This window comes from Augochlora pura, chromosome 3 (genome assembly GCF_028453695.1).
Source record: "Augochlora pura isolate Apur16 chromosome 3, APUR_v2.2.1, whole genome shotgun sequence".
NCBI classification, from domain to species: domain Eukaryota; kingdom Metazoa; phylum Arthropoda; class Insecta; order Hymenoptera; family Halictidae; genus Augochlora; species Augochlora pura.
Genome location: NC_135774.1, coordinates 24,477,304 through 24,491,939, shown reverse-complemented (window position 1 = coordinate 24,491,939; position 14,636 = coordinate 24,477,304). Strand labels below are relative to the sequence as shown.

General features: G+C 39.4%; 1 protein-coding gene across 1 annotated transcript in view; it reads right to left on the bottom strand.

Annotated features, from left to right (window-relative positions):
- Positions 1 to 14,636, bottom strand: part of Sol1 (CUB domain-containing protein Sol1) — an 802,928-nt gene that overhangs the window by 12,467 nt on the left and 775,825 nt on the right. Inside the window, exons 11-12 of the mRNA XM_078176633.1 lie at positions 7,823 to 7,909; positions 7,684 to 7,738 (exon numbers count right to left, since the gene is read on the bottom strand). Of these exons, the coding sequence (XP_078032759.1) occupies positions 7,684 to 7,738; positions 7,823 to 7,909 (142 nt within the window). The remainder of the gene's footprint in view (positions 1 to 7,683; positions 7,739 to 7,822; positions 7,910 to 14,636) is intronic.

Sequence of the window (14,636 nt, the reverse complement as noted above, 5' to 3'; positions counted from 1 at the left end):
CGCAATTGTTTGATCCGGCGTCGATTCGTCAGAGGATGGAGTGAATAATGGTAGGTCGTCGGTCATCGATCAGCCCCCGAGATCGAAGACATCAGTTACCGGGGCCGCGCCGATATTAAATTCGCCTCGCTCGATAATAACGTTAGCCGCGTCGGTGCAACAGTTCGACAAGGCCCGTGCCGATCTTAAGCGACACCGATCGCGCAGCCATTAGGCGCAATTACACGGACAACGCATGCTCTCGTCGGCGGCCAGTCGTTCGATTTCGAAATTTCGAATTGACCATTCGCGACGGAGTCGCCGCTCGATTTTATGACGTTCATCGATCGCTCGCGAAAGATAACGCGCGATTGAAGGTATCGTCGGATAACGGATATACATACACGCCGGGATCCTATATGGGAGCAATCGGATATTCATTTGCGGCGAACCAAACGGCCGGGGCCTCGGCTGTACACGTGAACGCAGTAATGCATTCTCCCGTTTCGCTACGTTTTCCTCTCTGTTCCTCTTTCGTCGTTCTTTCCATCCTTCTCTCTCTCTCTCTCTCTCTCTCTCTCTTTCCCTCTCTTTCTCTCTCTCTTTCCCTCTCTTTCTCTGTCTGCCGTTGTGCGTCACTCCGGTTCGCCTAACCGTTTCTCGTTCGACCCTGATGCACGTCGATCATAGTTTCCTTCGACCCCTTGCTAGGTTAGATATCCTAATTTTCCGCGCCTTTATGTCAATTTTTGCTTCGCCGAAATTCTTGTTAACCCTTTGCCGTACAATTTTCTTTACAATTGCTATATTCGAATTTTTTCGATCGCACTCTTAAAAGAGAAAGGAATTTTATATTAGGTTGGGAAGAAAGAAATCCATTATTTTTACGCGAACTTCAAGACTTTATTTAACATGTTTCCAATTGTCCGATTTAGGTAAAATGTGCATCGATTTATTCTATAATTTGTTGCCATTTTAAAGGTACCTTCATAATGCCTCACTAGAAGTAGAAGTCTTGGCCCCTATTAGCGAAAAACTCTTAGTCTACCGAAAAAATATTACTTTTTCCCCAATCTAATATTTAACCCATTCGCTGCCAAGCATAAATTATATGAAGTCATTCCCATTGCCATTTATATTTTGAGTGCTATTGTTTACCCAAAACCCTGTTATTTCTTGGTAAGAGCACATATATTATCATACAAAATCATTTAGAAGCGGAAAACCAAAGACGAGTATACTCGTCGTTGGCAATGGGGGAAGGGGGGATATTTATGTTTGTGGTCACAAAAAATTTGCTAATTCAAAAGCCTGCATGTTATAATATATTTAAAGTAGGACGAGTATACTCGTCCTGGCAAAGACGAGTATACTCGTCCTTGGCGGCGAATGGGTTAAGTATACAAGTAAATTCAGGCACGGAATAAACATTAATGTTCTGTCCCTTTTAAGAGATTGTGCCAATTGAAAAATACCTAATCGCGCAGTGACTGTAAGAAAATGGCACCTAGAAAGGGTTAACGACAACGTATCACCGCAATGGTCGCGTTGACAATCGTGAAAGTATCGTTAATTACAACACATTAAACATCTCGCAGCCTGTAACAGGACGTAACAAGGTGGCGAACAGCGTCGGGGAAAATCCGTCGCGTATTTGCACAATAAATCGCATTCATGAGATGGAAAGTACGTTTCAGATTTGAAAAAAAAAAAAGAGAGAGAGAGAAAAAAGGAAACGGATTTCCCTGGAGCGGCGACCGGTCCGTCGAGACAACGAGAGATTCGACCGCGCGCAAAAGTTGCCGCGCGTTTCTGTAAACAGATTTGAAACATTCGATTGTGACCGGGGTCTCGAGACGTCGCGTCCCGGCAAACTGCATTTCCATCGAAATCGTCTCTAATTCTTAATTGCGCCGCGGGCAAGTTGGTTCGGTAAATATTAAATTGCTCGAAGCCGGAACGAAAGAGAGAAAGAGAGAGAGAGAGAAAGTACTCTCCCGCGCGCGAAGTAGATGAAAACGGCGTTCGCCTCGTAATAATCCAATGCGAAAATACTTTCCCCGGTGAATAAAAGCGGAATAGCTTTCCGCCCACCTGTGTATCAATATTTATTCGCGGTACCCCCGGCGATCCTTCCTTTCAAAGGGATCCCCCGCCCCCCCTCCCCGCACGGTGGCCGTTATTTACACATCGTTACACGGCCCGGCAGCGCAAAAAACAAACTAATAATCCGCGCGCCGGATAATAAAGCGGTCGCGCGCGTCACGCTTCCGGGCGCGACGCACCGCGCGTGGCACCCTCTGCCCCATCGAATAATAACGATCCCAATTATCGCGACAACGGCGTCTTCCGCGGCCGATAATAATTCTCGTGCCGGCGCACTCGGCCCGCCGAAACGCGTGTAATCCGTATCCCGTTGCATCGCGCGATCCAACCGCAGCGCGAAAGAGGTTGCGTGTCCTCTGTAACCCGTTTACGGCGACGCGCGTCCATAAAGCCGCGTCGTCGGCGAACCAAAACGAGCGCGTTTTTGTCATCTTTTGTTGCTGGAGGTCCCAAATTGTTCCCAGCAAACAGTAGCGCAAGGTGGCCGAAAAATGATCCGAGTCCACGAAGGGGTGGTTCTCCGGGCAATTTTCTTTGGAAAATTCTGACCAGTCGGTGAACGTAAGAGTTCTCGTTTATTCATGGTGTGTACATATTTTGAAAATATAAGGAAATTGGTGCGATGAAAATTGCTATTTTAGACTATTTTGAATTTTTTCGGATGGCGATGAAATATTTTTTCAGATATAATTGGGCAAAAATCTGATTAAATATTAACAATTGTAACTCGTTGGTTCGTATAAATTATAAGTTAGTTAAAAACGTAAAGGCAACTACATGTATATATTATTTATAGTAAATTATATATTATAGTATATCGATATATAATTTACTATAAATAATATAAATAATATATATATATGTAGTTGCCTTTACGTTTTTAACTAACCTATAATTTATACTAACCAACGAGTTACAATTATTAATATTTAATCAGATTATTTTTTGCCCAATTATATCTGAAAAAATATTTATAATTAATTTATAATATATATTATAGTATATCGATATATATATTATAAATTATAGTAAATCGATAATAAAGCGAAAGCACACGCAACATAAATTCTCAGGCGTCGCCGAGAAACAATGGCGCCTATCGCGATCGTCTACGTAAAATTTGCAAAAGCGAATCTCGTTCCCGCGAACTTCTCGTCCACGCCTCGCGCATTTGCGAACCAAACGCGAAAGCGTGCAAATTGAAGAAGCACTTGTTCCCAGAGCAGTTCCCTTTGATTTTTACCGTATTCCGAGCGGGAACAGGCAACAACAAACGGCGATGTTTGTTGGTGTTGCTGGAACAGGTTGGAACCTGGCAGCAATCAACAGGGCTGTAATATTAGTTGCCGGGCTACAAAACCCCGGAAGAAGAAATCTGAAGCAATCAACGAAACGGCGATATTTGTTGCTAGAAACGAAGGGATTCATAAACGCGGAAGGATCAACGAGCGCCGATTGTTTTTTCAATTAACACCGGGCGTCGAGCGAACGGGAGAAGCTGCACAAATATTTTCGCCCGTATTTTGTTAAACATATTCTGTCGCTCGATTGCCGAAAAAAGGATATTATTCGATCCTTTGGATGTTCATCACTGTGAAATGATGCATATTTTCGAAATATGGTTTTAGAGTATTGGATTAGGGTGCTTAACCCTTTGCCATACTTTAACGAGTCAGAGTCGCGATGAAGATTTCTAGTAACAAGCTGTTAGGTATGAATGTTCGTCCCCGTTCCTTTAAGTAGAAATCAAATTTTATTCTCTTGTCATTAATATTTAAACATTCGAGTAGATGTGTGCACACAATAAATATTGTTGGGGAAAAAGTAATCCCCAACAAAAAAGAAAAGAAAGTCTTGCAGTTCACGTAAAAATAATGGATTTCTTTCTCCCCAACCTAATATTAACAACAAGGGATTAGAATTTTATTCCAATTTTAAAGAACAGAATAACATCCATACTTAATTATTTATTACTAATAATTTCTATCGTTAATCGGACTCGTTAAAGTACGTCAAGGGGTTAACACCGCGTTTACGGGACCCGTCGAAACGATACATTTTGCGAGTGATTTTTAGTCCCTAGATGCGTTGGCCGCGGCAAATGTATAAACTATCATAAAACAGCTGCTTTCAGTGCTCCGTAAATCTGGTGATCGATTACGCGTTTTAACGCTGATCGAAAGATATTTTCAGAAATTGAAAGCGTTAGATCACGATACGTTATAAAATTGCAAATGCAGAGGGAAGAGCGGAGCGCGTGGAAAATTTAAGGGATACGTTGTGCGAATTGAAGTCAGTAGCACGCGAGATGCAAATTTCATTTTGCAAAAGGAGCGTAAAACCGTGCTCGCCATTTTTAGCCGTTCGCACATTCATCGATATCGATCGGATAGACCGGACGTGTAAAAACGACGCGAACTTGCGGTACGTATTTTTTGAATTTTCATTGCGAAAACTAAATGGAGAAAGTTGCAAACAATTTTTCCAATTTTACTATACATCGCCAGCGCGGCTCTATGTAAATTTGTATTTCAATTCTAGTACAAATTAATTTGCTACAGCTGTATAAATTCCAAGTTTTCTATAAATCCATTTACAACTCTTATTCCTTTATACGATTTATATTTATATTACTTAATTTATATTTTATTTTTCTTATAAACTAACATATAATTTCGAAATATATTATGTCAACTTTAAAGAACGTCTAAATATTAATGTAGATCATTATACATAGGGTGATATACATATATATTATACATATGTATAGGATGATATTAAAACTCCAGCATAATTTATATTAATTAAGCATCGTAGTTGTTAAATGATCCAATTTAAGACGATCTATAAGCAACACTATTTTCAAAATGAATATAAAATTTAATCGATCGTTGTATTCGAGTAACGGTTCTATTGTACAAACATTTATTTTCCTCTTATTACTTCGAATAACAAAATTTCTACTATCATTAAAATTTCAAAGAGAAAGGCAGGTTTTGCTTTGTCTCATCAAGTAATTTCTCATCAAACAGTCTCATCAAGAAATAGAACGACGAAAACGTATTCGATTCGATTTTAAAACACACACTTATTATAATATTGTAATGTCAAGTAATCCGAGATTGAATCAATATTCGGGGATCTACAAACGGAATAGAATCGTATCTCGGACGGCGCGAGTATTGTTCTAATTTGAATGCAGACTGCGGAGCGCGTGGTTTATCGGAACCGTTTAGAGTGAATGTAACTCCATCTCGGGACTATTTTTTTTTAACAGCCGAATAACGTCGAATCGATATATATACATACATACATAGCGCTTATGCCCTGTATACGGAAAGGGTTTTCCTTTCTTCTCGTACCAGTGTTTTTATTTCTATCGATATCGCCGGGAAAGGCTGCGCGCAGATGGCCGCCGCCTCCGCGGCTTTCCCCGTTCACGTAATGATACGCTTTATATGCGGCCCTTTAGCAGCTCGTTCAATTCAAGTGTGTCCATGAAAAAGAAAACGAAGAGACTACTTATCTGGCGCCCGGGTGGGCTGGTCTCGTTACGAGTTAGTTAGCTGGGGGGCGGTCGCGGGATCAAAATTTAAAATGATGCCAAGTCGTCGAAACTACGCGACTGTACACACAGCCGCCTTGCGAAACACCCCTTAATAAGTAGAGAGTATCTTAACGAGAGCGAGCGTCTTCAGACGGCAAAAAGCACGGCCGCGGGTTGCCAGGGCTTGCATTCATCAGCGGCATAGTTATCGTAATTAATTTAACGACGGATAACGATGCGAGCTTGTTTATTTTTCTGCGGCCGATGTTTGGCTTCGTGCGTTCGCGTAGCTATATTTATGTAGATATATTCACGTAGATACATTTATGTAGATATATTTATGCTGATATATTTATTTAGATATATTTATGCTGATATATTTATGCTGATATATTTATTTAGATATATTTATTTAGATATATTTATGCTGATATATTTATTTAGATATATTTCTGTAAATGTATTTATTCGATATATTTATATAGACAAATTTATACAGATATATTTATGTAGAAATATTAATATGGATATATTTATGCAGACAAATTTATACAGATATATTTATATAGACACATTTAAACAGATATATTTATATAGATTTATTTCCATGAATACATTTATAAAAATATATTCAAATGGATGTACATATATTTATTACTAGTCTCTTGAGCTTGAATTCATTTTTCAATCATGCAGCTCGCATTTTAAAATTGAATTAAAAGAAAAATCTCAATATTTCTTAATAATTAAAATACTTGTTAACAATCTACAAATTCGATGATACTATAATTTCTTTGAAGATAGCTTAAACAAAAATGCTATTTACAAAATAGAATATAATGTGAAGGTTATGTTGAAATACCGTGAACTTAGAAAATGAAATGTAAAAGTACAATGATTACAAATAATTCTGATTAGTGTACTAACATTTTACATTCTAAAAATCTGAAAACAAATAACCTGAAAATTTTCGAACAACATAGTGCATCGTGTTATAAAAACGTCGACATTTTGTTCAAATAATTCTACACCCCCGTTTTGCAAGGAACCATCGTCATCGTATTAATTTTTCTTTTTAACCATTGTCATGTCTCTATAACCTACTCGAAATAATAATGATCCAAGCGAATCAGTAACCGCAATAGTTGCAGAAACTAAATCGATCCTTACTAAGCCAGCCGATAGAATTTTTCTAATCGAACGGCGTATCGGATAATGAGGACGCCCACTGGTTGCCGTGTAATTAGAGCCCATGCATTGTCATTTACACGCGTGTAAGTGGAGATTATTATGAAACGAATAGCTGTAATCCGTTAATTAATGCCAAAACAATACTAATTAACCTACCGTTTCACATCAAAGCAAGCGTTAAACGACTCGATGGGATCGCACATTAATTTCGGGATTCTTTTCTCGTCCGTCGAATACGTATTATTAGCCTCTTAAATCCGATTCAATGTTTGGAATTTACGGTTCACGGCCCGCGGTATATATCATGATCAAATCACGATCGTTTCGTAAAGAGGAATAAACGCGATTCCGATCTGCGTATCACAGTTTACGCGGATGCCGTTTCTATTATATCTTTCACTATAATCAGCATATTGAAATGATTGAACGCTAGTTTTATCGACTTTTTGTATACACACAACTTTGTCAAATTAATTTTGCAATTATTGGAGCAGAAGCTGAAAAGTCAACCGAGAAGAAATAATTATCCGGGCAAATTATTTTCAATTTTTTGAAAGTTACTTTTTTTTAGAAACTAGCTCTTCGCCTTCTTTGGTAAAAATAGCGTTGAATTGACTCTTTGTCTGATTTATTTATTTCTTAAGGTCTTAAAAAATATTGAAATATTTTCTTGAAATATTTCTAATAAAATAATTTCCACGCTAACTGTACAGTAGTGGTATAATCACCTATCAAGAAACAGCGGTACACAGTTCATGGTCTCAGATATAAATAAATTCTTGCATTAAACAAGTAAATATTTCAATATTCCCAGATTTGATTCCCTTTTCCCGCAAACCGTACTCTTCTTTACCCGTTACCCTAAATACTTGTGCAGATAAAGCTTTTGCACATCACCGCCAGGCACTTGGTTACCTAAAAACGCCATGCACGTCAAGAGCCTACTGTGAGCATGAAACGATTCATGTCAAAGTAGACCCCAAATCGAGTTCCGTGTACCGGAAGCTTTCAGGATGCCGAAAGTCTCGGCACCTCGAGAGGCAGGATACTTTTCAGATCTTAAACCGATCCTGTCCTCGTATCTCTCTTAAACAGAATTTACATTCTATTAAATCGTTTACATTAAATCTTATTAAAAGATCGAGAGAACAATGTGACCCCTATCGACTCGTCCCTTTCTTTCAATGCGCTCTGCGCATAATATCTGCATTATTATTTTGCATGCTATATAAATACACTGTTAATCCTAATTATTACTGGGATCTTATTACGTTGAATTAGCCTGAAATAAATTGCGTTTCACAATAGGTATAGTATATGTATAAATACTGAAACGCGTTGCAGAATACGAATCTCATCTCAGAGAATAGCAATTTGGTTTTTGTAGTTTATTAATTATTAAATATTGAAATATTGTTTTCTGTTCTGTGAAGTAATTTGTAATAGTAGTATTGTTGCAATTTTGATATTAATACAGAGTAAAGATTCTACTTTTTAACTCTCTATGGGTCCGTGTAACTTTCAGGTCACATTTTAATTTATCGACATTTTACAAAATAATTATAGCTTTATTTCATGAGATGGCACATAAATCTTAACTCTGTGTTGGATTTCCACGGTATTCTGTTCTCGTAATGTGGGATCTTTGAGAACTAGGAACTGATGGCTGCACGACGATGATTGAAAACACGTGCTCGTATAACCTCAATTTATTTTATTCTTTTTTTGGGTAACGATCTTACACGTGGGGAGTTCTGCATTAGACTGACTGGTGACTTTATTAGGAACTAGGCTGTAGATGGTGCATGTGCTGCTTCTAGTGGCATACGCCACAACTCTATAACGTTGCCAACACAACCAATACTATTATTCATGACCATTGCTAGGCTCATTAACCTGAAATAACGAAATAAATGCTGTGCAAACTGTTGGCAGTAAAATTACGCGAAATCATTTGATCCAATTGATATTATTTGTGCTCCTGTCAGCGATTACCAAACTAAAAATAGTGGACATAATAACTCTGGGTTAGTATATCAATAGCAACCTATTTGTTTGCATTTCAATTTTCAATTTGTTACTGTTTTCGATAATACAGTTTTGTAACTTTGAGGTTAAAGTGGGCTATTGTAGCAGATTTTGGTACATTTAGGATAAAGCTTGCGCATACTCCCGTTTCCAGATTTATACATCATATACCCAAAGACGAATAGAAAATTCAATAAAAATAACCGAGGAATTAGAATTAGACGCATTAGCGGTAATAGGTCCGATAATTCTTTATTAGATTCCGAGTCTTAATAACCCCAAAGCAGTTTTATGGAATTCCACGTACGAGTCATTATACACGGAAGTGCAAACTATATAGACCGGTGTGACTTGAAAGTCACATAGTGGATATATCGCAATAAAACTGTATAACACAAAAATTTGTTATTATTTGCATATATAGGTTTATAATTTTTGATTTTTCGTTCCCACAATTATTTTTGGAGTCAAAACAAAAATTCGGCCCATAGAGGGTTAACATTAATTTTGAATATCAATTAGAATATTAGAGCCGCAGCATCTATTTCTACTTCGACCGTATGACACGCGTTCGAAGATCAATCGCAAAATCAACAACGCGCGCAGTATTTCCTAGTTCTCGTCCAATTACGTATTCATCCAATCATGCCGCACGAATTCGTTTCCTTGCGTATCTCTCTATAGATACGAGTCATTGGAACGCGGCGAACAATAAACGTAGCTCGCGGTACGGACTAAATAGGACGTTAAATGATAGAGCGACCGAACGATATACATGCATGTATAGTATACGTATATAACGTGCGATAAATTCGACTGAAAAACGCGCGACGTTGAAACGGTGCGAGCATAACGGATAGGTGAACCGCAATTTATCTGCTAGCATTAAAATAGGAACATTCCGCGGTAATGGCTTCGTAACGAGATTCCCGGGCGCGGAATTAAAAAGCCGGGGGGATGGTTTGATGCCCGATGCAGTGGCACCGAACGGCGGCGCGCGCTCTGCCCCGTCGTTCATCAGATTCCTTATGGAATGGAAGCAGAAACGTTGTTTCAAATCACTCCGCTCGTAACACCGCGGCGGCGGCGGCCGTCCGTTAAAACGAATCAATCGTTCAAGAATGACACGGGGACTGCAAATTGCGTCGTCGTTGACTAAGTGCTATTTCGCTGTACGTTCTCGCTCGATTTCACCGAGCGCCGACAGGCGTTGTCACACGCGGACTCCGGAGCGTACATCGAACCACCCGCAGCACCCCGGCCGGCGGGTGCGCGTTCTAAATTAGAGTCTCATATTGCCGGGGCCGGGAGCCAGACAGTTTTGATGCTCGCCGGCTTTTTTTTCGCCGGCGACGCGATGGGATCCCCCCGATGACCGAGCCCCGTCACGACCGGTTTTCATTTCGGAATCACCCTATTTGCATTGGCCGGTGTGCGCGGCCGCCGCCGCGAGCTCGTGTCCGCCCGAGCAGCGCACACCCACCCACCGGGCCGCGCATCCTGCCCCGCTTCTTTTTTCCGCGTCGGCCGCGGGAAGCGCGCGCCGGTTGTTTTGCGAGCAACAAACAATGTCCTCGATTACGCCGGCAGAACGGTGGTTTAAAGTAACGAGATCGCCACGTTTGCCGACGCTTTGTGCATTTTTACGGAAATTACAAGAGGTTGTTTGTACGCCGCAGCATGGTTTCACCGGCGTTACGACCCTGACGCTACGAACGACCGACCGACCTCCTCCTACTCCTCCTCCTTCTCCTCGTCCTCCTCATCCTCATCCTCCTGGCCATGCTAACAAAGTTTCGCCTTTGATGCCGCCCCCATGTAAACCTGCACCGCGCATTTGCGGAATTATAAAAAGACCGCCGTTCGGGCCGGGCAACTGGAAAAACAACTTGGCCGCGGTAGTGCTGAAGCGTTTAAATCTCGGGGAACGGGGACACTTCTTCGCGTTCTTCGAGATTAGTACTGGAAGAGGGAAAATAGAGAGCCAGTTGGAAACGCGTCTTCGTGCTTCTGCTGCTACAAGTAGTATTTTTGGTAATTTTAAATTGCTATGCTCTTAACCCCTTGCACTATTATAACGAGTCAGATTCGTGATACAGATTCCTTGCAAGATCTACTAAATTAATAAATTATCAATTTCTTTTGCATCGAAATAAGAATAAATTCTTCTGTTATCAAAGCTTAGAAATATAAGTACATAAAGACAATAAAGGGAGTAAAATTGTCTTGTTCTCTTATTAAAAATATTAAGGATAAATAAGTGCTGATCAACGCAATCGTAGTGCAAGGGGTTGATGAGGAGAAATCAATTAAATAAAGTATTAATGTTATAGCACCCAAGTCTAATCATTTTTTAAGGAACGTGGTGGGTCAGACAGGCTCAGTTGCGCAACAAGTAGTCTGACTAATGATTCACCATTACTACTGATTAAATCTTATAAATTATTATAAATTATTACAAATTGGTTGTTATAATTCATTCTAATATTATCATTCTATCATAAATTATTCTACATTCGCTATTATAAATTATTCTACATTCGCTATTATAAATAATTCTAAATTAGCTATAATAAATTATTTTACATTAGCTATTATAAATAATTCTATAAATTAGCTATAATAAATTATTCTAAATTACTTATAACACCCAATTAAAATCGTAAACCATTAATCAAACTACAATTTCTCCAATTATTCCAAATTAATTATAAGAACTAAACGAATCCTTAAAGATTAAAAATTAAAAAGACGATAGTTCAGTCTATCTGAAATTGCCGAACTATTTCCGGAATCCTAGATAGTGAAAATTTGATGGCACCCGGCCATGAAAAACTGCGTTCGCGAAAGAAAATGTTCGAACGCTGGAATATTCGAGGTAACGAGCGCCCGGACGCGTTGAATCGGCCACAATTTTCATATTATCACTGTGCCCGCTTGTAATGTATGAATAATGAATTTTTAGAACACTTTGCTACACCTTCGTTTGCCGTTCTTAACGACTGTTCCGGGGACAGGTTTCTCCGAGGTGCGAATTCTTGCAATTAGAAGGGATCGTTTAACACTATCGCGTCGGAAAGTTTTACGAGTGTTTGAGAGCAATTTTGGAAGAGGATTATAAGAGACGTTATTGGGAGGGGGAAAAGATCCGACTGGAGAAGTGTAAAACTTCCGGCCACGTGGTATCCCAATTTAGAGGCAGTGATACCTTTCATTATGTAAGCAATAAATTCTTCTTATCAACTAACCTAATTTATATATTAGGTTGGTGCATACGAATTGTCAGATAATTAAGCGAATATATGAAACTGTATATCTTTTTTCAAAAGTTCCGATATTTATATAAAAATCCGATATTTCATATGCGCCAACCTAATATTTGTTAGCAGCGAGAACACGAAATTTTTGTGGTTAAAAATAATTTCTCTAATCTCTCGTTTTTCTTTTCAGCGTTTATACCGATTTTTAATATATCTAAAAATTATATTTTGTTATAATATCCCGGTGAATCGATACAATAAAGTACCATTACACGAAAGAACGAACCCCTGATGCATCGTCAGCTTATCCGTACGACGCTGCATTGTTAAAATGCAAAGGTCGAATTACGGAAGAAATTCGAGACACGATATTACAACAAACTGCAAACGTATTTCACGCGAGACGTGCAACCTATTACATTTTTTTTCTGCATTTTCGCTATTTTATTCGATGTCACGCGAGTGTCGCGCACAATATTTTCGCAGGAATTACGGTTTTTTTTTCTCGAAATTCCTATGACATACTACCGCGGGTTCAAGTCGCCCCGTTCCACTAAAAGTCCGGATCGTACCCTATGCAACCGAACACGTTTCTGCGCAAGAACGTGCAGGATTTTGTTTAAATTGAAACACGGGGCGGGTACCTACCATATGCAATTACGCGATTTCGTTTATAACGTTCACGGTATAAAGAGGTTAATCGGTTTTTCGAGTCTGGTGTACCAGAAGAGACGCGTCCGACGCTCTCTGCTTTGTTCACGGCTTCGCATTTTCCACGGATCAAAGAAACGAATTTTCAAGTGGAAAAGCCGCGCGATACACACTGGGCAAGTTTCTTCAAAAGTTTCGACCGGCTGTGTAAAACGAAAAAAACGAAAAGTCCGAAGAGTACAAAGGCGGTGCGCGCGTTCGACAAAAATTATGGACGTCCACTGATTCTGGCAGCTCTCGTTTTTTTTTACGATCTCGAAATCGGTTAAACGATTTAACCTTTAACCCCTAGATCTGGAAAAGGTTACGTTAGATTACACAGGTGAACGGTCTGTTGTAAATATCTTCAAATTCGACGTGAAAAATATTTAATGAGAGATTAGTCAATATACTTTTTGACAACATAGTGAACGTATTTTTCAACAACGATATAATTTTCGATCTCTAATTTTGGTTTTTTTCTTTAATCTTTTAAAGAAAGTTTTCTGGAAAATTTTCTTAAATTTCTGTAATTTTTATTTTAAAAAATAACACGATTGTAGAATACCAAAAAAAGTAAGTATGTAAGAACTCGACCTTATTTCTGAAATGAAAAATAAAAAACTAGCCACATGTAAAACTAGTAAAAACTATGCAAAAAGTCCAATTGTTTGCAAAGCCATTAATAAACTTAATTCCAGGCGGCACTGTTATAAAACACGACCTTACATTAAAAATACGAAAATAATCCATCTCTTGTTTTCTCTTTATTAAAATACCTCTACCAAAATTCTACTGATTAAGATACTCCTTTTGTTTTCTCTTTCTATCTCCTAAATACTCTACAACACAACCCTCCAAATAATATCGAGATCTTGCATACCGCCGGGATAGTGTATTCTCGCAGCAGCCGTTCGAAAAGTAAATAAATAGATGGTCAGTAACAGAGGGAATCGTCGAGCAGCACTTTCTCGGTAGACAATTTGCGGGCGCAATAAGACCGAGTTCATCGTTTCGAGGCGGCGTTGCCCGGAAGCCAGATTTGTACAGGTAACGTAACCGGGTTGCGCCGCGCCGGTATTTGCTGCGCGGCCGATCCAATAAAATAGCCGGTTTAATAGCCCGTTACGCCGATAAAACCAAACCGGGACGAGCCGTAGCATCAATTTTTTAAGATCGCTTCCCCGAGAAAATGTCTTCCCCGCCGTTGGTAACCGTGGCCGCGCTCACGTGGGAGCACGTAACCGCAAGTCGAATTCATACACGCGGACGAGCAGCGCCGGTTCGAACGTCCCTCCTCCGACTGTGGTAACCAAACCCCCCCCTATGCCTTGGGTATCGGGATGTGCCGCAGGAACAGTGACATCTCCTACTTCGCTTTTAAAATATTTATCGTAACCACCGCGCGAAACGCATCACGTGCCATTTTTACGTTATTGCCCGGCTTGATGCCGCGCGCGAAAACCGCACACACACACACACACACACACCTTGTTCCCTTCTTCTCCTTTTCTTTTACCGTTCTCAACGACGGGGCACACACCCCCTTCGTGGCTTCCCGATCTACAGTCAGTTCCATAAGCATTCGTACCCTCATTGCTTACAAGAGAAATCTGTTGAAATCAAATGTAAAATTTTGCAATAAACTTTTTATTGTCTTATTTAATATTTTTGCATGTGACGGATTCTTTTGTGGACTGTTATTACGTACTACGAGGAGTAAAATCAATATGTTTTTGTTATTGGTTAATCAATTTTGTTATAATTTGGTATAAATAAACTTTATACGTGTGTTTATCTATAATAAAATGTTTATTGCAAGATCTGACAAGCGT